The 22180-nt window shown below is 37.3% G+C and overlaps 1 protein-coding gene across 1 annotated transcript; it reads right to left on the bottom strand.

The window, feature by feature from the left end:
* Window positions 1-5391: 5391 nt before the first annotated feature.
* LOC100371616 (mucin-5AC) lies at window positions 5392-20948 on the bottom strand. The gene is made up of 6 exons (XM_002734354.4): window positions 20801-20948; window positions 17053-17146; window positions 14543-14833; window positions 14099-14358; window positions 6738-7066; window positions 5392-6403 (listed from the first exon to the last, which is right to left on the bottom strand). The coding sequence occupies exons 1-6, from the start codon at window positions 20906-20908 to the stop codon at window positions 6394-6396; spliced, it is 1092 nt and encodes a 363-aa protein (XP_002734400.2). The 5' UTR covers window positions 20909-20948; the 3' UTR covers window positions 5392-6393.
* Between the last annotated feature and the right edge of the window lie 1232 nt (window positions 20949-22180).

Below are 22180 nucleotides of genomic sequence, written 5' to 3'. Positions count from 1 at the left end.
TGATGTACTCGGTGTATTCAATAACACCGCAATTATGGAGGTTAATAATAAGAGAAAGGGTATGTTTATCTATCCAAAGTTTTATTCAATTTAGTGTCATAGGCTGCGAAAATATCAAAAGATAAAACTTATTGATGTATATTGATAATATTGGTACCAGGATTCACATTTTTATGCACGACAATAAATATTTGCTTAAATATGGAAAACGTATCAAACTAGTTATTGGGGTATACATTTTGAAAGAAAACACGAACACAAAAAAATAAGATATTGAATCCATAGCGACTCGTCCGACTGGAGTGTAGCATAGGTTTAATCCTATCCAAATGGATTCCGAGTCAGTTTATTACACAAAGCCGCCAGGACGAGTGAAATATACTGCGTTTCGAGTGACTCAAAATCGTGGGGTAAATAGACGTCCGCCATCGCCTGAATAAGACCAGTTATTGTGTATTCCATACAGCCACAGTCAAATTCTACAAGCGCACACAAGCAGTGATTCGCGCTGATCTGATAAATCACTGGGTATTCCGAATTAAACGTTTAATTTCAAATTCACACAAGGCAGCAATTCAGTAACCTTTTTCTTGGACAAATGTGCAAATCATGAACACCATTTCAAACAGTCTCGTCTACACATGCACGATCGCGTTATCTCCCAGGCAATGTAGATGGGTTGCAAAGGAGATAATGCAAATATGACAGCCTATTTGTCCAATCGATGCATAGAATGTTGTGTCTTCTATTACATATTGTATACCAACTAAACTTATTATCAAGAATTCACAACAACATACATCTGACCAGAAGGTATGGCGTTCTGCATGTAAAGTTGCGCATCGTTGTGTAATGTCGCGCATCTCTATGCAGTGTTAGTATATATGTAGTATTATTCCTCGTGGACCGGATATGCCTCTTGCGGTCAGAGGTCATACAGCGGAAACGCCAGAGCTTGCAAGCTTGTGTTTTACAATATGCCTTATAAGGATCACTAAAAAACGAATGCAATTGTTCCGAGCTACTTGTGTTTGTTTTATTTTATGTGTGTTATTTATCTTATTTCTATCATTTATTCAGACGTTTACAGTTCGAATTGATATTTTTGTACCTGACTAACATTCGGTCGCGCTCGCAAATTCTTTGAACTAGAACTCCCGCCGGCGCACGAACCCCGACCAAAACGCACATTTTTTTTAATGTGGTTATATTTCAGCCCTAATATTTTACCGTGTTCGGAAACTCTAATGTGATCGATGTTTTATAAAGGTAATTCCCGCAACATAACAGTAAAATTCTGTCATCTCGGGTAACACTCTGTATCCGTTTCGGTAACTGGCTGACGCCAGTTCGGAGTACTCGCGGCCCAAATATGGTAAAACAGGGCCGGGTGTGATATGGAAAATTAATTGCACGGTTCACTTACCGGGTTACTCGTAGCGTTACCAGACCGGGGCGCAATACGAGGTAAGTGTGCATTTCTATATAACGTTGCAGATTCTTATGGAGCCTTGCATTATAGTAAAGTGTGCTCAATGTAATCCAAGAACACGGTATAACAATTCACTGTCGAAGGCCATTTTTAATTTGAAGAAAAGTGCTTATCACGTGACACCGGCCTCAAAAACGCTGTCGTCATTAGATCTCGCGCCATCTTGGTACTGTAGGTAACAACAAAAATAGCCTCTGACATGCCGTGCAATATAAGTATGAACTATTTATGAGCCGATTAAAACAAATACACGTGCTTTTCTTTAGATCTGTAGCTAATATATCACGAGTCGATTCACGAATTCACACGACTACAGCGCTGATCATCAAAGATATTTCCGTTCAACCTTATTTCTGAATACATTAACATTTATTTGCATGATTTATAAGCCTGAATGTCCATTGTTTGCCAAATAATTACGGAAAACGTGTTTTCGCCAATGTGCAAAGACCGGAAGAAGTGCAGCTGTTATATTTCCACAAATAAAACAAAAAATATGGAATAAAATACAACGATCTAGATTCGTTGTTTGATATTTCTACGGATGATGTAAATTTTGACACATTTATCAATTTTTTTTTATTTTGGTTATAATTTTTCGTGTTTATAATCACAGATTGTTTCGATTACAGATCCTGTTAAAGAAGTTGGCATGGAGTGTTTCATTATACACAAATTAGTGTTGATTACGAGTATTTAATAAATTTATTCAATGGTGTTAGTTGATCAAAAACCCCACAATAGTTTTGGAAGTTTGGGTATGTCAGGTTCACCATTTATATTATTTTTTTCTATATTTGGTTTGACATTTGATCGACAAAAATAAAGTTCCCCATTTTTACTGTAGTACATGTCACAGCTTGCTCTCATTTATCTAACTATGCAATTACACATCACATCCCACAAAGTAAAGAAAAAAAATACTTGTAATACTTGTACTTTTTTTTATTTTGGTTATAATTTTTCGTGTTTATAATCACAGATTGTTTCGATTACAGATCCTGTTAAAGAAGTTGGCATGGAGTGTTTCATTATACACAAATTAGTGTTGATTACGAGTATTTGATAAATTTATTCAATGGTGTTAGTTGATCAAAAACCCCACAATAGTTTTGGAAGTTTGGGTATGTCAGGTTCACCATTTATATTATTTTTTTCTATATTTGGTTTGACATTTGATCGACAAAAATAAAGTTCCCCATTTTTACTGTAGTACATGTCACAGCTTGCTCTCATTTATCTAACTATGCAATTACACATCACATCCCACAAAGTAAAGAAAAAAAATACTTGTAATTGGCCACAGTACTGAAACAAATAACTTTCTCGCTGCCTTGTGTTGGTTGACGTCTGCTATGTTTTTTGTATGTACATCATCGATATTTATTTTTATTACTTTGTAAAAAGAACATTAGTTTGATTTTTGAGTGGACTAGATTATAAGTCAAAGCAGGATAAAAAAAAATCAACAATAACCACTGAAACAGTGCTACATTGTCGTTTCTGGTCCCCAAAACGGCTTCACTAATTACCTAACATATGACACACAGACGAGCATCACCAGCTCCAACCTATTTGAATAATTAGAAATCTTCCACGTCAATCGTTTCCAATTGATCAGTATCCAATACGGCGCAGTGCGCGAGTGGTGTATGTTCCGGGAACCATAATTCGACCATGATTTTACTACATTTCACGAATCAAAGGGGATTGGGCCATTCAAATTGTTGTTGTGATTACGCATAGCATAATAAATTTAATAATGGTGTTGGTACTTCGATTTCATATTCCATGATACCAAGTTTCGGCATATTATAGGAAACATTGTGGAAAGCACAATGACCAATATATTAAAATCAGTAGTGGTGCAAGAACGTTTCTAGATTTAATGGAATAGAATAAAATATTTTGAATTCTGTTGACAGATCCCTAAAATACAAATGCGACTCATTATTTCAGAACAGTATAGAAAAACAACAATAACGAGTGTGAACCATTCAAATATACAGTACAGTACAGTACAGTCAAAACAAAAGTTATCTTATTGCCACTTCTTCTGAAAAAAAAGTAAACTAAATTATGTAGCCTGAATGACGTTGTCATCCCTAATTCACTATTGAATTATGGGAGTTACTGCAGGTCCAATAGCTTCGAGTATTTGTAGATATTTCGAGGTTTGGAAAACCAACCAGAAGTGTCGATGGCAGGAATAACCCACTTAGTATATGGTCAACACACTGTTTTCGTCCCCGAATGATGTAGTGTACCTTGAATTGTTGACATCGCGAAAACGCATTTAATTAGATATCGATATAGTCCCAAGCGACGATAACAATTGTTATGATATTCTATTTTTGCTGTAAAATGAATGTATTTTGATAATGCCCAGTTAGCTAGTGAGGCTTGCCCAGCTGCGGAATTAGAATAGACAGCATGTATTGTCATTGCTAATTAATATTCTTTTGTTCGTGCTTGTGCAAGACAACGTGAACACGAGTTAATCAAGTTGTCACCCAGCTCCCGACCAGTGCAGTGCAGCTCAGCTCAGGTGCAGTGTCAACGTGGCAGCCAACGTATGTCTCATGATAATGCCTGACCAATTCGGCATGTGGGACTGATAGATGCAAAACAGCCTGCTGTGGTTCTACGCTGTAAAACCAACTTTAGTCAAAGACCTGTGTTTCGCCAGAAAGCATGGTTTGCTGATCTTGGTCTTCTCTCTACACGGACGGTATGGAAGTCGCGTAACATTACGGTCAGTGTCGTGTAATTTGCACTCCCCGAGACCTCTTAGTTTGGAGCTGTAGAACTGATATCGCCGTCGACGTTGCTGTGATTAACTGTACTATCGCTGAAACTACGCAATACGAGTTCTGCACTTAGGTAGGGTAGACAATTCCGAGCTGGGCTATTATCATTAATGTTATATTTATTGTGATATATATTGTTGACCGGTTTGTGATTTATATCACTCCTGTTATTGGTTTATGCTTATTGTATTATTAAATTAGTATTATTGGACATATCCTGACTGTGTGCCTTTGTTTGACCTTTAGTGTTGCGTTCTGGAGTGCGAGATATTGGCGGCCAGGTTCGCGGGAGACTATCTCGTATTCCCGTTCGTAACACAATACACGCTAAAAATGCAAAGGCTCATAGGTAGACGCTTGTTTGTAAACACGCTATGGCCACCTGACGCATGCGCAGGTGACGACTCCCCTGCTTTAACATAGTCCGAAATATGACAAACGTATGTGGGCACTGATACCGCATTGTACAAACACAAAGACTACAGTGATCTTGAATGCCCGGCTCTATTTTCTGGTCATTGAAACGAAATAATTTTGAAGTGAGATTACTTTTTGTAATCAGTACATGATTACAAAAAGTAGTCTCACCTCAAAATTATGTGTGAATAAATAAATGAATTGAAAAATAATATTACTTGATTTTGTTATTGTTATTAAGATATTGCTGAATGTACTTTGAGAACTATGCATGTTCAGTTCAGCATGGATTGCACGGTACAACATTGTTTATGTTGTTTACATCATGACTCTGTCTCTTATATTTTCTTAATTCGGTATGCAAAATTGCTGTGCAATGAATGTTAATTTCTTCTGACCATTTTACCAACTCCTGGAGTATTCCCGAAGTCATACTGCACATACACCTTTGCTGAGTAGACCAACCAACCACAGTGAGTTTTGTTTGGTAACAGTTGCATCATCAAAACTAGTATTACGTTTTGAAGAATTTATTCTAATGATTGAAAATTGGCAGTTCTTCAGGTTAAAATGGCCGTGTATTGTTATGCGTTTTCAAGATTCATTTTCAACATCTTTCTACCCACAATGACTGGTCAGCCCGCAACAAAATAACAAAAAACGCATACCACATTTTCTCCCAAATATCAAGATTTATTACCTATCCTATACCAGGTCCCATAGCGTGATGTGAATGATGTAATATTAATTATATAAAAACTACTGAACAAATGTAGAGTTGTGATTATTGAATTGATGAATATCAGTGAAATTCTGGTGTGATAGATTTTTTCTGGTACATGGTACCGGAAATAACAGACAAAATAACGTCGATGATTACCGATGTTTCTGTGACGAAAAACAAAGCGCCACCTAGGTGATCACATAAAAACATTATATAAAACGTTATACGGTACGAAGCATGCTCACTTATTATATTCAAGGTCCGAAATAATGTACACGTAAAAAGTGTTTAGGTTTATTCAAGGGTATTTATGAAAATTGCGTATGTTTAATTGTGATATGTAGTAAATTCGTTTAGAATATGAGATTATTGTGTATATAAGTACTGCGTAATTATATTTGATGACAATAGAAATAAACAATACATATGTTCCGAATGCAAACAACACGTGTATATTGTTGTATGTAATTACCATATTCACTCATATAATGTATTCAGTGTTGTCAGAACCGCACTTATAAAGTATAAAGAGAATACGCAGTTAAGCATCATCATGCTTATGTGGAATATATATCAAATATATGTTTGACAGTTACATGAATATATAATGATGTACTTTAAACACGTACTGAAGTGTTATATATAACACTGAATTATTTTGGAATATAGGTCCAAAAAAAGCCAGGGGTCGTTTTTGTGTGTGCAACGCTCGTGTTGTTTGTGTGTATGCTGACTATGTTACTATACATTTGGTAATGGGACCTGGTGAATTATTATGAGCACAGTAGAAGGTTTCATCAACATGTATAATATAATAATATTATTCGCTGATATCTATAGCAGGCACTATTGAACGGTAACCATGGTAGCACTACAGGGATAAATACTTTGCTATTGTAAGCATCGTCTTAAACGTATTCATCTGTACCGAGTTATTCGCCACATCATTCCTATGGGCAACTGTAATTTCAAAAAAAGTACGTTAAATACGAATTATATTTGACATCTGCTATTGTTGTAATACGCCGAGCAGTATCTACATCTAACTCGTACGATATATATTTTTAAGGGTGCTCTCTAGGGGCGAACATAATCGGTGACGTCACTTAGCCGCTGACGTACCTTGATGAAAAAAAAAATGTTATTCAAAGTAACATTTTGGTTATACAGTCGTTTTTCATTTACTATAGTAATACATAGTCACTCTAAGTTTCGTCGCTAGGTGGCGCAATCCATAGCTATATTGTATAACGTGCTGTGTTGAGCAGTTTGATAACAAGATTTACAAATTTACCTTCCATTTACTTCATAACTGTTTCCCAGTTCCTCCTGGTCGTAAGTATACGTCCCATTAAGCAGACGAAATCCTTTGAATTCATAGTCTTCGGAATCCGTTTCGTTGGTCTTAATACCTAACATTCCGAATGTGTTGCCCATCAACTCAGAATCTTTGTGAATACCAATAAATAAACGGTTTCGGTTGTTACGGGTGTTCTTATCCCACTCGACCCACCAACGCCCGCCTTGGGAGAAGACGACACTCGTGGCATTGCTGATAATTTGAGTACTAACCGCCAAGTCAGGGGTCATGTACGTAGTTTGGTTGTTTATCACCCCGTCAATCTGCGAATTACAATGTATATTAGTGTAATTAATGAATTCATATTTAAAACATTATTACTAACTGTGAAATAATTGAATTCGTGCAATATGAATAACAATTCATACAGATTTCTACTACATTTGAGTTTCAATTACATTCGTATGACACTGGTATGTTTTATTGACCTTCGTGCGTCCGTGTGTCCGTACATCCCTGTGTCCATGGATCCCTGCGTGCGTGTGTGCGTCCGAACCTACATCTTAGACTGATAACATTCGAACTTCACACATACATCATACATAATATTATACATGTGCACATCAATTTGTTTCACGGTCTGATTCAAGATGGTCGAATGGAGGCCATTTTTGTGCTTAAAAATCATCGAAAACAAGAATTGTCACATTACGGGACCTTGATGCATATCATACTGTTTTTCAGATTGGATTTAAAGCGGGAGGGTCGTCACCTGCGCACGCGCGGGAATTGAGTCCCAAGCAACGATAACAACACACGCTAAAAACGCAAAGGCTCATGGGTAGAAGATTGTTTTTGTTTGTTTTGTTTGTTTTTTTTAAATGTTTTTGTGCCAGGCAACAGTTCCTGACATTGAATGTCACTGTTGTCTCTCCTGACTTTTTGTTGTTGTAAGTGCTAGTGCTGACACATAGTGTAGACGATTGTTTGTAAACACTGACACGCTATGGCCATCTGACGCATGCGCAGGTGACGACTCCCCCGCTTTAAAATGGATGATCGGTGGCTATTTCATTTAATGAATGCAGTTCTGGTGCCATATCTCTGCCATGCTTTGACTGAATATGTTCAAATTTTATATATTCATTATACATCATGTCATAGATATACAGGTATATTGGCTTGACTATCTGATTCAAATAGCCGAATTGTATATATTCACTATACATTATGTTATAGATATACATATGTATTCAACATGGCCGACCAGTGGCCATTTTGTTTCAATTAATACTGTTCCAAAGCAATATCTCCAAATATGGACAAGTACTCGTTTGACGATCATAAACAAGATAACTGAATGTCAATCAAGTCAATGTTGAAAAAATCATCATAATTAAGCATCAGCCTCTGGATCCATATTTCTGACATGTTTATGTTCCAACTATATTACTATAAACAAAACTATATATCTTAAATTGTATAACTAACGGGGACTGTGCCATGCATTGCTTGTTTTAATTTGTTCCATTTTACTTTTGAAGAGAAGGGTGGAAATATTATTGAAACTTACTACAACCTACTGCAATGCACCGTTCATATTAAGTCGCGCCCTCTAGCGGCAAGGCGCCTACGTGATGTAAGTGGTGACCTGATCTGGTGGCCGTTCACACTACTGGCGACAGTGAAGACTATATCACTTTACTGAATACCATTTTACTGCACAGCCAATCGAAATTGTCTATTTGATCCAACCTACGTCATTTTCGGAAACTGATATAACCATGGAATGTCTAAAGGAATATCTCCCTTCCAACCAGCTATTTTAGACATTTACTATGAAATATTCATAAATCTAAAAACAATCCTGACAATGAAAAATAAGCGTGCATTAAAGGCGTAGTTAATTTATTAACCACTGTCTGAGAGAATCAGGCAGATTTGAAAAAAAGTGGGAAGATGGGGGTCGGCGGATTTCTTTTATATTCTGAGGTTTAAGTACAGCAAGGGTCTCTACTACGAAAATAAGGTTAAACATTTCTGATCATAATTATTTTCATAGTTATCCCACCCCCCTAAAATATACCCTTTTTGGGTATCTTCAAAACCTCGCATCTTTCAATTTATGGTCATTTTCATGACCCCCTTAAAGTAATTTAAGAGTTTGCGATTCAAATTAAATTTCCAGGGCTTAAAATCTAACCCCTTTTCTTTACATTCATGTAAACAAAATTTAAAACAAAGCATGGAAAGCTTCCATTTTTGCAATAGGGGTGTTGCAATTTTTTGCATTTTTCAAGAAGCGGAAAAAAGCTATATTTTGGCAATATTCAAAGCTGTATAAAAAAAATGGCCCAACTTTTTTCAGGCTGATTTTTTCATAGAATGTGAACCAAACATAGGTCAACCCATTACAAGTTTCAAATCCGTGGAGTGTCGTCAGCTCTTTTGTCAGGAGCTGCTTAAAATTCAACCTTTTCAAGGAAACATGACATTTTGGAATCTTGTACATGGTGCCAATGAATTATAATTATGTGCAGTAAACCAAACATAAGCATTTGAAAAAACACCTTACACCAAGAGCATGTCCTTAAGAAATTCTGGCAAATATAATTTCAGGGATTTCCATCTGTTTACACCCCTATAACGAAAAATGGACTGCCCCTATGTGATAATGTACATCTAAATCATACATACGAGTCATAGATTACTTGTATAACACAAAACGGGAATATGATAAGGAAGGCATATAATGATAAAAAATAACTTAATTAGTAATCCATTGGTACATGGACTTTATAAAAACATTACAGGTCTTAGAATCAACCTTTAGGGTCACACATATCACGAAAATACACAACAAATGACACCATAAAGTTTTAAGAACAATAATGATTACAATAAATTTCTGTCAATTTTTATGTCATTTCCTTTATGGTCTCAACTGGCAGGTGCAAATATTTACATTAAAATCAGTTTGGATTTCAGAGGCAGATGGATAGGAGATCGCCCCCCCCCCGGAAAAAACGGGGGAGGTAGGCCTAAAGACATAACCCCCGAATTCATTTTTTGCATGAGGTAAAAGCAACTCCTGAGAAAATTATTCATGTTTGTTTTGCTCCTTGTTTAAAAAAAATAAAAGTTGCCTTTGCTGAGCTAAGATATTTGCAATTAGTAATCAAGAAAGGTAATTAATTTAGTAAGTATTTTGTTCCCTGTTTTATCATTTCAAAAATACACCTTTATTAAATTGTGAACAATATTACATTGTTGTATAAAGTGTATCATTTGGTGCCATACGAGAGTGTTCTTAACTTGAAATGTCAAAAATGGGCTTAATGGATTTTGCAACCTAACCCAGGTAGATTGGAAAGATCAATGTATGTATAAGACGACTGATAGTTAACTATAGTTAATACACACGTATGCAAAGCAGAACCTAATTAAGTTCCAAGATTTTCCCTCGACGGAGTAATGACTGAGTGAAACCTTTGCAATCGCCATTGTTAGGCCTAGCATATTTATACCTGAATACTATCAAAACATTTTAGCGATGATGAAAGAAACTAACAATTTTCATCATCTACTTTGCAATTGTTCCGTTCAGTTTACGGAGTACAATGTTTCTTTCAGTTTACGTAGTAGCGCAAGTACACTGCTGTATGTACTCTTCCAGTGGCTTCAAAAAGCAGACTATTCTAGACAATGATCCTGCATCCTTTATTTTGAATTGTTCACATATCTCTTTCAATTTGAGCGATTTCTCCAGCGTGCGATTTTCATAGAGATGAAATAAGTTCATTCCTCTGAACATAATTGGATGTTGCAACCCCAATTCTTGGAAGACAAGATCATGCATATCAAGGCGTTCGCTATCAGCATCATACTTGTCATCGTCGTCCTCGCTGTCATCAGGCTACTGGTTACTCTGCATTGGGTCAGCAACAGGCAGGTGACTTCTTCACTTAGCCTGCTTCTGCTTAGCTGCAAGCCTGCTAAAATAGCTTTCTTTTTGTCTGGTTGTTTTTCACTCTGATAAAGTGAACATCAGATCTCCATCATCCCTCTTCAAGAACCGCATTTCTTTGGAGACTTGAGCTGGATCAGCTTTACGGCCTGTTTTTTTACCGGTTTCAAACTTCTCAATTAGATAGGATCTTACACCTTGAGTTACTTTCTGGTGTTTTTTCGGTTCTTTCAAAGCACAGCCCTTTTCAGCAACCTTCACTGCAGCGATCTCTTCACGACTAGAATCGATTGTTGGCATTAGTTTTCCTTTTGAAAAGTGACACCTTAGCTGCCCACTTTTTCCTGATGGCATCATACATTGTTCTTTTGGCACTTCTCGTTGGTGTTCCTCGGTGTCCATATGGTTTTTCCAGATCTTTGAAAGATGTGAATGTCTGTATGCATCCTTCCTCTTCACAGGAAAATACTTGCTGGGCATGTAAAGTCTCTGGAGTGGAATGTCTGAGTGTTCCTTTCTACTGGGATGTCACTTCAGAGAGAGAAAGGATAGTTATGTCAGTAGGTCCCTAGTTGTATTGACGACTTGCAATGAACTTGCCAGTTGTTTTCTCTGGCCAAGTTTACCTCAGAAACTGCTACCCTACAATCCTTGGTACCTCCGTGGGAATCAAAAGCCTTCTTTATGTCCTCAGCAGTCACCACGTCATTCTTTTCACTGACATATGTGCTTTCATTGGAGCAATCTTTCTGTCACAGATATCCTTGCCAAACTGGGGATCAGATAAATCGTATCTCTTCACGGTTATACCTGTTCTGTTGCCAATGCCTGTGAGAGCGAATAGAAGCCGCCTATTGTGGTAGCAACCTGCGTTGTCACTCTTGAGGAAGGCATTGACAATCTTTGGGTTCAGTTGCTTGACCGTGGAAAGGACATGTTCAACAATCGATGCTACAGCAAACCAATTCTGGGTGCATGAATTGAAGACATGTACAAAACACTCCACTTGAAATTTGCCATTTTCTTTCAAAATGACACAAGACACATGCCAGCTTCTTCCTCTCTTGTCAAAGAAGTCAGCCATTTGCTCACGAAACTGCAAAGGAAGAAACTTCATCGCCCAATCCATGACCAAGAGAATACTGGAATCATTTAGATTGTTCAGCACGTCATTTTTGGCGCACTCCTGATTTGATGTTCGTGCAATGTGCGCTTTCCAGGCATCAATGTCAGATTTAGCTATGTCAAACTCAAATAACATGCGTTCTTTTTCTTGAGGCGATAGAGAACTCTGGATATTGTTCCTGATACTGTCCATAATCACATCTAGTGTAGTACATCGCTCACAATTAAGTGTGTGGTTATGGCTGCATTCTGAGGAGAATGTATCAGACTTGTGGTCACTAAGAGCATATCTGAGACAATGATAAGTACATCCATCGGTAACGCTTGAAGTTAGACTTCAAATACAGTTTTGAAGATTTTGAATCGTGTCCAGTCTGACGACAAAACTCATCATCACATCCATTATCCCGATGGCTGGTCAGCATGTCATCTAGAGTATCAAATGCATGGCCACCCTTTGTCAATTTAATAATCTAATCCTTGGAGAGATTTCTGTTGGCTTGCTGAACATACTCGTAGCAAAAGCTTTGATATTGCTTTATGATTCTACTCGGAATAACAGTTTTGATAGCATTCGGAATTGTTATTCTTGTTCCATCATCCAGTTTCAAATCTCGTGTTCCGAAGGCAACATCTTGAAGGTAATGGGATGTAGATATGAAATCAATGAAATGGTCTACCTTTACTGTATTCAATAGACTTCGTTAGATTGTTACTTCGGGTGGAGGCTTTCCATTTCCTACCTCAGATGCATGTTTTCGTGCAAGGTAAATGTTATACTTGCTTAAGCCAGGAATTAGTTCTTGCAACTCTGACTTAAAGAAGTCATTGACAAATATAGACAGAATCTAAACTTTCTCTTTAGCTCACATGGGTTCATAGTTCATTATATAATTCAGAAAATGATTTTGATACATGAATAACTGACAAACTAAAAATTCAATGTATATTATTTAAATAAAAAGAAAAAGAAACATATGAATGAATATTCCTCTTAAACAAGCAAGGTGTCAAAAAAGCTAGATACCAGAAGCAGCTAGGTATATGTAATGGAGCTATATGAAGTTGTACCACTTTGATACACTGATCACGGATGGCAGCCTCTCTTGACCAATAGTCAGGTCATGGGTCAGGTCCCTCAAGTTCAGCTGACCTGTGATGCCTGTGTGGTATCTGTGAGCATGTGCAGCCCACATATTGTTCATTGCCGTGATAAAGAAATACATGTTGTAACACAGTGTACTCCAGAAGACAATGCAGAGTCATTATATGAAATTCATGGGTCTCTCTTTCTCTCTGTTTCTGTCTCTCTCACTCTCTCTCGTTCTCTGTTTCTGTCTCTGTTTCTGTTTCTGTTTCTGTTTCTGTGTGTGTGTGTGTGTGTGTTTCTCTCTCCCTCTCTCTTGGTTGCATCTCGGTGATTTACAGTAACAAAATAAAAATGAATTATGAGTTACACTTTAGTCACACCCATTTTATCTATACACGAACAATGTCTAGGATCATCGTTCTTGTTGCAGATATGATTCAATACATTAAATAAAATAATGTTGAAGGAATAACATAGGCCTAATAATATAATATTTGATAGAATCGGTCAGTCTTCCACAATGCTGGATGCGTTTCAGTAGAATATTCATGATAATAGAAAAGAAATACATATCAGCTGAAAACTACACTTTTTCACCATTTTGAAAAAGTGACCTACTTTAAGAGGCTGTAGAGCAAAAAATAAAAGACACTCCACGAATTTGAAACCTGGAATAACCTAACCTGGGTTGCCTCTATATTCCACATAAAAATCAGCTCAAAAAAATGTGGGCCATTTTTGTTATAGCTCTTCAAAAATAGCCCCAAAAGGGCTATTTCCCAATTTCTTTAAAGTCAGCAAAATTGCGTCACCCCTACTGAAAGAATGGAATGATCCAATCATTTGTGCAAATAATGAACTATATAACCTGAAAGGAAAAGGCTTGAAGAAGCCAACCTATCAATTTCAAATGATTTCGACAAGATTCAATACACTTAAATTCATGATGAAAACAGTACGAAATTTGAAATTTGCCAATTTTAGCGGTACCCCAAAAGGCCATTTTTAAGGGTTCGGGATAATTATGAAGATAATTATGATTAGAAAATTCTAATGCCATTTTTGTTAGTTTAAAACTAAATCTATTAAAACCTCAAAGTATGAAAGAAATGTGCCGACCCCCATGTTCCACCCTCTGCCTGATTCTCTCAGACATGTGCTCATAATACTTACAATTGTCACTCCGTTGTCTCGTAGCTCAACTGTATGATCATCAATATATAAGTAGGCTGTCTCAATACGACGAGCATCAGCATTAACAAATCTGTTGACCACTTCTCCATGTTTTGCAACTACTTGAAGGGTATGATTAGTAGTGTTCGGGACCGTATTTAACAGAGTGTAGCTGCATGGGCCGTTAAAATCGATGTGTTGTCTGTCAAATGTCACATAGTGTGGATCACCTTGACCAGTGCCCGGGTCACATGGACAGTCTATATGCAAAACAAAATAGCTTAAAACTCAGCCTTTGGTATGTTCAGACGGAATAAAGTAGCATATTTGCTTTTAATTGGACAACAAATATTAAAATTACCCTGTGCACCCTATATCATATGATGCTTCTCACTCCATGTACTATTACTATAAATTCGGTTGTATTTTTAATCACATACATACCAGTCTCCATGGCGAATGTACCCAACCTGGCAAAACCGTTATTGTTTTCTAGGCGAGATATGATCGTGATTGTGGAACACGGGTCATACGGTCCAAGCGTCACTGTGAACGTAGGTCTGCCTAGAAAAGAAAATGTATTTCTTTGCACTGTCTTCCATACTGTATCGGCGACCTCAGGATGTTTGTAATATTTTATCTTCATCCATCCATCTCCGAATATATTTGCAATATCGATGATCCAGAATGTGACAAATTCACACGTCCCAAACAGCACATATGCAATAACAGAATCTGTAACACAATAACAGAAACAACTTTGAGGTCAGCCACGTTGATAAATTAAACGAGCATGGGTACAAATGTACAAAGTACAAATTCGGACAGTCAGAGGGAAATGCAAATATATGGTTCGGGATACCAGAACTTGTTTCCATGGTAACAATGACTTTATGAACTCTTGTCTACCGTTATACCCTACTCTGGTTGTTCTTTCAACAAACATACATTAAGGCTCATTGTTTTAAAAAAAATGTTTTTGGATACCGCTCATTTTTTCTCGAACTTTCAAAGAATCACGCTCTGGTTGTATTTAACTATTTTTACGATAATTGACAATAATTAAGTTGTCGTTTTTCTCGATACGGGCCAGTCAATTATATTTGGGGAGAGATCTGGTCTAGATACTAGATACTAGAAAGATATTGTAATAATACGTACCATTACTAGATAACCAAATCAGATATAGACGGATTTTCATGACTTGTTAAATTTCTTGAGACAAGGACAATGTATTATGTTCACAAAGCAGTGATTACTTTAACACTCCCTACCCAACTGAAACTTTAACACTCTCTAACCAACTGAAATAATACCTAATTTAACACCTAAAGTATACCTTAGAGTTGTTATTGTATATAAATTATCGTTTTAATATGCCCCACTTGTGGAAGTAAAGTCACCGAATATTGACAATATATATATTTAAGGCTATGAGTAGTCCACAAACTTGAGAATGTAACCTAAGGAGATATCTTTACCACATATGACCATGGCAGATTAACGTATGATTTTCAAGTTGAAGATTCACGTATTGACTATTGCTGACTTTAAAACAGGTATGGTGCTTCCATTGTAGTTATCTGCGTTGGTTATATAGCTATGTTCGCGCCGTGGATCCAATGCAAAAAGCGCTTTGCAATGAACAAAAAACTTAACATAATCGTTTGCGTGTACATGTATATTAGTTTATAACGCATACTGTGTAGACCCCATTCTATGGAGTGAATATAAATGCATAGCTCATGCGTGAAAAAAACATGGTAAAACAATTTGTTTCCTATTAAATATTCAAAAATTGATTAAAAAAGTATATCGATGTAAGAAAACGATTACTGAACTTCTTTGAATGTCATTTACCATAAATCAGAATGTGCCTACTCATTTAAGAACTCTATTCTTCATGTGATAGTGAGCCACAATTCCCGGTTCCCGAATTGATAGCGTTTGCGCGTTCATCGTTTGAGCTTGCGCATATTGCGTGACCTGGGGTCAAAATTCTCCTGAAATAAAACTGCCATCATCTTTCAACTAACTCGTAGAAGTCCCTGAAAATGTGCACACTATTCTGCCTAAGCAAGAAATACGAGCATGCAAATTATCTTTGGCTATCGCGTAATATTTTCCTATTTTTTTTCTGGTATTTAGTCATACTTACTCTGTGAAACAAACACGTATCTTCTCAATTTCAGTCTATTTTCTCTGAAAAATCATCTTTTTCAACTAGAAATCCAGGTTTCTCAGCTGTCTTACTTAGTTATTCTAGCTGTACTGTCCTCGTTTGTACCCACCCGCACTCACTCCGCTATTTTTGAAAACACTATTTCAAATATGTCATTGACTTCTTCCGGGTTGCATGTCTACCGGTGTCTTTCGCCCGTCGCTAGGTATGTTACACTTGCGCAAATAGAATTACATCGCATCTGACGGTAATTCGGGAATTGACGCAGCATCAGTAAGTAAGTAAATAATTAAGTACTAGTTGCATTTATATATGTCATTAAAAGCACAGTTAATATTATAGGTTTTAGTTTCTCTCCGCTCACATGAACGGAATCATATTTGATTTACAATAGCGCATTAGGTGAACTATTTCCTATCTGAACACATTTCTTTTGAACACGTGTTTTGGGTCACTCAGTGGGTGTGATGAACATAGAGAGAGAGAGTGAAACTCTATGCAAGGTGCAGAAAGTATCGTGGCTCTTGATCCAAACGAGAGCTTGTCGTATCAGTTCTATTGAAACAGCTAAATTAATATGTCAAGAAACAAATGTTTGCCCAACATTTGAAAAAAAGTCCAAATTAATTTTAATATGCAATCTATATATGTTATGTCACATGTGAAGTGTATACAATTATATTGTCATTATCAAACATCGATGTAAACTATTTGAGTTATTTTTAGAGCAAGTATTTCCATAACTAACAGTTGACAAATATAATACACTTACTGGGAAAGATACCCATAGTTTGTCTCCTCATTTCAGTATTTGTTTCGTTCAAGTCAATCAAGTTAATGGCGTCTTGTAACGGCAGGACTGTGATCTGAGGAGAAACCAGCAGATTACGTGAGTGTGCTGCATTCAAGTACACTTCTCAAATAGTTCGACACATTAACAATGCTTAAATCAAAATTACAGTAGGAAGTCACACTATTTGTGAACAGTCATTTACTAACTATTGAACAAATGTTCGTGTCGTGTCAAAACGCCACGATCTAGGCTGTGGGAGGTGGTACAATCTTGTAGACGCCCAGTGTAACAAATTGAATGACAACGTAATTTCCGTACTGCCTCTGAGTAAATGCATCTGTATTCATTTACGACGTACAATTGAATACCGAAATTGACAATTTTGGATTATACCGACAATTCCTTTCCGACACGTAATTAATACGTTCCTAAACTAAATCGAAAATGTAACGCTTCTGTAAAAACTAACGTACATTAAGTTGAATATCTTGATTCCACACTTCTGCCAACGCACTCCCATGTACATCATTAATAAGCATATAATAGATCGATGTTTCGCATGACTATAATCTGGTAGCAGATTACGTGAGTGTGCTGCATTCAAGTACACTTCTCAAATAGTTCGACACATTAACAATGCTTAAATCAAAATTACAGTAGGAAGTCACACTGTTTGTGAACAGTCATTTACTAACTATTGAACAAATGTTCGTGTCGTGTCAAAACGCCACGATCTAGGCTGTGGGAGGTGGTACAACCTTGTAGACGCCCAGTGTAACAATGACAACGTAATTTCCGTACTGCCTCTGAGTAAATGCATCTGTATTCATTTACGACGTACAATTGAATACCGAAATTGACAATTTTGGATTATACCGACAATTCCTTTCCGACACGTAATTAATACGTTCCTAAACTAAATCGAAAATGTAACGATTCTGTAAAAACTAACGTACATTAAGTTCAATATCTTGATTCCGCACTTCTGCCAACGCACTCCTATGTACATAATTAATTAGCATAGAATAGATCGATGTTTCGCATGACTATAATCTGGTAGTTTTAACCAACAATATGGCAAACAACGGATTAAAACAAGTGATTTTTTTTCACCTGAACCGCGTCGGGTTGGTTGTTAATACTTACTGTGCAAGAAATGTCCCGTCACCAGATGGGAAACACTAATTGTACTGAATGTGTATATCATCATTGTGCTTATATGTGGAATTTGAATGAATTAATATCTCTGTTTTGTTCATTATTGTTATTATTTTATAGTGTTGTCAATAGCAGTGGATTTGCTGCGGAAGACTTGGAGAGAAGTCCACAGTGCACGGAACTAGTTTTAATCCATCAAATAACATTGTACATGTATGTAAATTATTTTCATTGCGAGTAGACAAGTGACTGACGTGATGTGGAGCAGCGCTGTAGTGATTGCCTGAGCGAAGAGCACGTGCACCATAACTGGTACGCCGTTTCGGTGTCCGCCGCGATCTTGGACAAAGCTACGACGCTAGATCGCCGCCGCGGAACGACTGTGCGTATAGGTGCGTACCCGGGGTACAAGTACGTAGTCGTATCGTTACCCCATTCCACAAGTGTTTTTAAATCATCAAGGTAGATGTTACTGACACCTGTCCTGTCTGTGTAATAGTTATTTTCAAATTCTACGAGAGGCAAACAAACTTAGAGGCGTAGTGAGCAAACGAATATGACTGGAAAGCTCGAAAGCTTGACGCTGAGAAAATACAAGTCACCGTCGGTCATTCGTTGATATCGTTTTGCAAATGGTGTAGTACTACTCATTACAAAAAATAGAAATCATCTCTCTGTACTCGCGGTATGTGGACATACATTTGCTTGGACGAATCACCCCGGACTAAACTTAGTTCATCGACACGATCGGGCGACCGAGTCAGGAGGCCATGACCGGAACAACAGCATCAGTCGGGATTCTAGAAGCGCGCGTTCCAGATGGAACGCTGCGATCGAACGCACTATAGCGTACAGAGCAGCGTTGCCTTCACAAAATTGTCGTATTTCTATATTAAAATCCGTTGATATAGGCAATGGACCATTTTATTTGATGTCGTTTTTAATTTTAATTACTTGTTATCTAACAATTTTTCTTTATTTTAAGTAGTTTCTACTTTATTCGTTTTCAACAACAACATTGCATTCATATCCATGGTACGGGGCCTTGATGCTCAATGGCATGCCTTATCGCGAATAATCTGCTGCAATGACGTCATAAAATCCACTGTTATTGATAATTCTATAATAGAGACATTAAGATGCGCATACGAGAACGGACACGTCACCGCTTTGTGCATGAGCTCCGCGCGAACCAATGACGTCATCGGTTGCCTGGTCGTACGGCAGTCGTTTTGAACGTGATCAAGGTGACTGACTCGTAGTTGATTTCCGAGAGCTTTTCTCGCTGTCAATTTTGATTAATTTTCACTGACACTGATAAAACGTTTTATATTAGAGTGATTTTGTATATTTATGATAAAATAAGAAATATTGAATGCAGTTTAGCTGATATTTATACCCACCGAAAACACATGACATTGTTCTGCTGAAAGACGTCTGCAGGCCTGGGACCTCAGCAGAGAGTGGATGGAAATAGCGAGAGCTCTGTCAAATGTCTGTGAACTAACTACTGATTCTGATTCCGAACGTGAAATGACATAACAAATTTGATTGGATATTATGGTTGCCCAATGATAGACGGATTGACATGGTTCTGGTTTCAGTTACGATCCCGTTGTGAACGCTTGTACTTAATCGTTTTCTGACACCCGGGAACGTAACGCAAACGAAATTAGAACATCACATTACGTTCTCGTTACGTACGCCAATCTTAAACTCTCTAATAAATACGTTATCGACACGATAAAACGTAGTGGCATATATTATCATTTCCTGTACTTGTATAAGCATGATCCCAGTTATAAAGTCGGGGGTCTTGATTGTGGTATTTTGAGTGCCAACGCAGTCAAAGTATATTTTAGACGTCGTGCTTCTGAACAAAATAAAATAATGAAATCTGGGTTTGCCGGGTGAGTAACGTAATGTTGTTGCACCATTTTGCCCAATCGGATATAGAGATATTTCAGCCGATAAGCCATATATTGTTCATATAATCGAGGAACTGGATTGACTTTGTTGGCCAAACTGAGCAATATGGATATCATAAATGTTACTACGTAATGTACCTATGTATACATTATCCCGATGCGAAAGTGGTAGGTTTTGGTTTTCGCAACCAACACTATAGATGTCACTGTATAGATTTAGGTATCAGGTTATTAAGCAACACCCGAATAGCTGAGCCTCGACTATTTGGCTCGGTAGGGCGAAATATAATAATGAATTCCAGGTGTTACGAATGGTTACAGGTAGCCAGCGTTAAATATCATCATTTTATACCGTAGCGAGCAGTGCGTGCGTAACGGGACCGGGTTTTACTACAGTGGCGTGGATCATTTTTCTAGTCGTAATTTCAAGTCACGCGCTGTGAGTTAATATGCCTGTGACTTCGATTGTAAAAGTCCTGATCGATTTACGTTATTATTAAATTATGTAGAAGTTGTGACGTATGAACACTTGTCGGTAAAAATTACCTAACAAATTATACATTGCATAACTAAACTGAATACTGAAGATATATGACACGAGATAATGCATTTACAAGGAAGAGAAAAGAAAACAAACTTACATTAGAATCGTAATTCGACCGACGGGATTGAATATGTTTTCCATTGACACAGGTACCAAGTGCAATAAAGACACATAGCACAGCGGGGAATAACCCTATTTTAACCATGTCCGCGACGCTGCTCGTGTAATACAGTCTTTCTCGTGTAACGTACTCCAACACACTGCCGACTCAAATGGGAAATGAACACTGACGTTGTTATCCTCATTTTGTTGAGGACGTGTAGGTTTCATTGTTTGTAGCTAATATGCGAAGATGCATTGTCACCAGATGTGGAAGGTTTGTTTTTGAGACATCACGATCGGCATCATATGTATTCATACGGATTGTTGTTGACATCAATGAGAACAAAGTTAATTCGTTCATTCAATTACAATGACAATAATTTTTTGTACGGGGACAAGGAAGCCCAAAAAAATAACACATTTCATTTCCTTTAAAAGAGGTCTTGAAGATAATGTGGATGTGTGGATGAAAAGAAAAGAAAATTACACAAATGTAGGTCAAACATATATTGAGGTCAATCAATTTAACGTATCTATCAGAGACTAGTTATGAAGTAATTTGGATTCCACAGAAATGTTGTTAAGATAAACAGGAATATTTAGATTTTCTATGTGAATATGATTTGTGTAATGTCGTATTTTAATGTTTCACGATGGCGGACGTTTCTGAGAGGAAAGTTCAGTGTGAGAATAATGTTCCAATAATGTTCAAATATTTTTTTTTCCTAAACAAATCGCGTGGATTAGGAAGAGGTATAAAATACAATTATGACGGGGATATCGAAAAGTGTCACCCGCTACTCTCACTTCACTGTCTTTGTACGTACTTCTACTTTGCGATGTCCTCAAAATAACGTAATATTGTTATATTATCACGGGGGATATTCTTTTCTCTCGGGGTCTCCACACTTGCCAGGGGGGAAACTCGTCTCGTCTCTCTATCTCGTCCCCTTGAGGTACGGGATCGGGAAAGTCACTTATACTTTACAGTCAAATAAGACACACACAACGAAATACGTTTCAGCTCTCGTCTTAGTCGGTCAATCGAGCACACTATAAGACACAGCGCCCTGGGGAAAAAATCCCCAAGACTCTCGCAAGGCTGAACCAAGACTCGCCCAAGACTGGACTGCCTCAAGGCTCGCCCCTGGACTGGACTCTCGACTGCACTCTCTCTCTCTTCTGCGTCTATCGTGCTGTGTTCGTCAAGACCAACTCAAACTCTCTTTATTCATTTTCAAAACTCTAACCAATTACAAAACAGTAAAAAGACTCTAGGGCGTAACCTTCAATCATAAAGCCAATCACACTAAGTACTGAATACGTTATATCTTTTGATTAATCGTTCACTACATTAATAACTATGGATATAAAC

The sequence above is a fragment of the Saccoglossus kowalevskii genome, chromosome 8 (assembly GCF_978046115.1).
Source record: "Saccoglossus kowalevskii chromosome 8, keSacKowa6.1, whole genome shotgun sequence".
Classification (NCBI taxonomy): domain Eukaryota; kingdom Metazoa; phylum Hemichordata; class Enteropneusta; family Harrimaniidae; genus Saccoglossus; species Saccoglossus kowalevskii.
The sequence above is the reverse complement of the archived record's forward strand: the minus strand, read 5'-3'. Positions and strand labels throughout refer to the sequence as shown.

Excerpts from the sequence above, each read along its gene's own strand:
- LOC100371616 (XM_002734354.4), bottom strand. The coding sequence starts at position 20,908 with ATGGTTAAAATAGGGTTATTCCCCGCTGTGCTATGTGTCTTTATTGCA. Across the intron at positions 14,834-17,052 it reads AACTATGGGTATCTTTCCCA|ATTCTGTTATTGCATATGTG; the intron begins GTAAGTGTATTA and ends ATTGTGTTACAG. Across the intron at positions 7,067-14,098 it reads GAGACAACGGAGTGACAATT|ATTGACGGGGTGATAAACAA; the intron begins GTAAGTATTATG and ends TGTAATTCGCAG.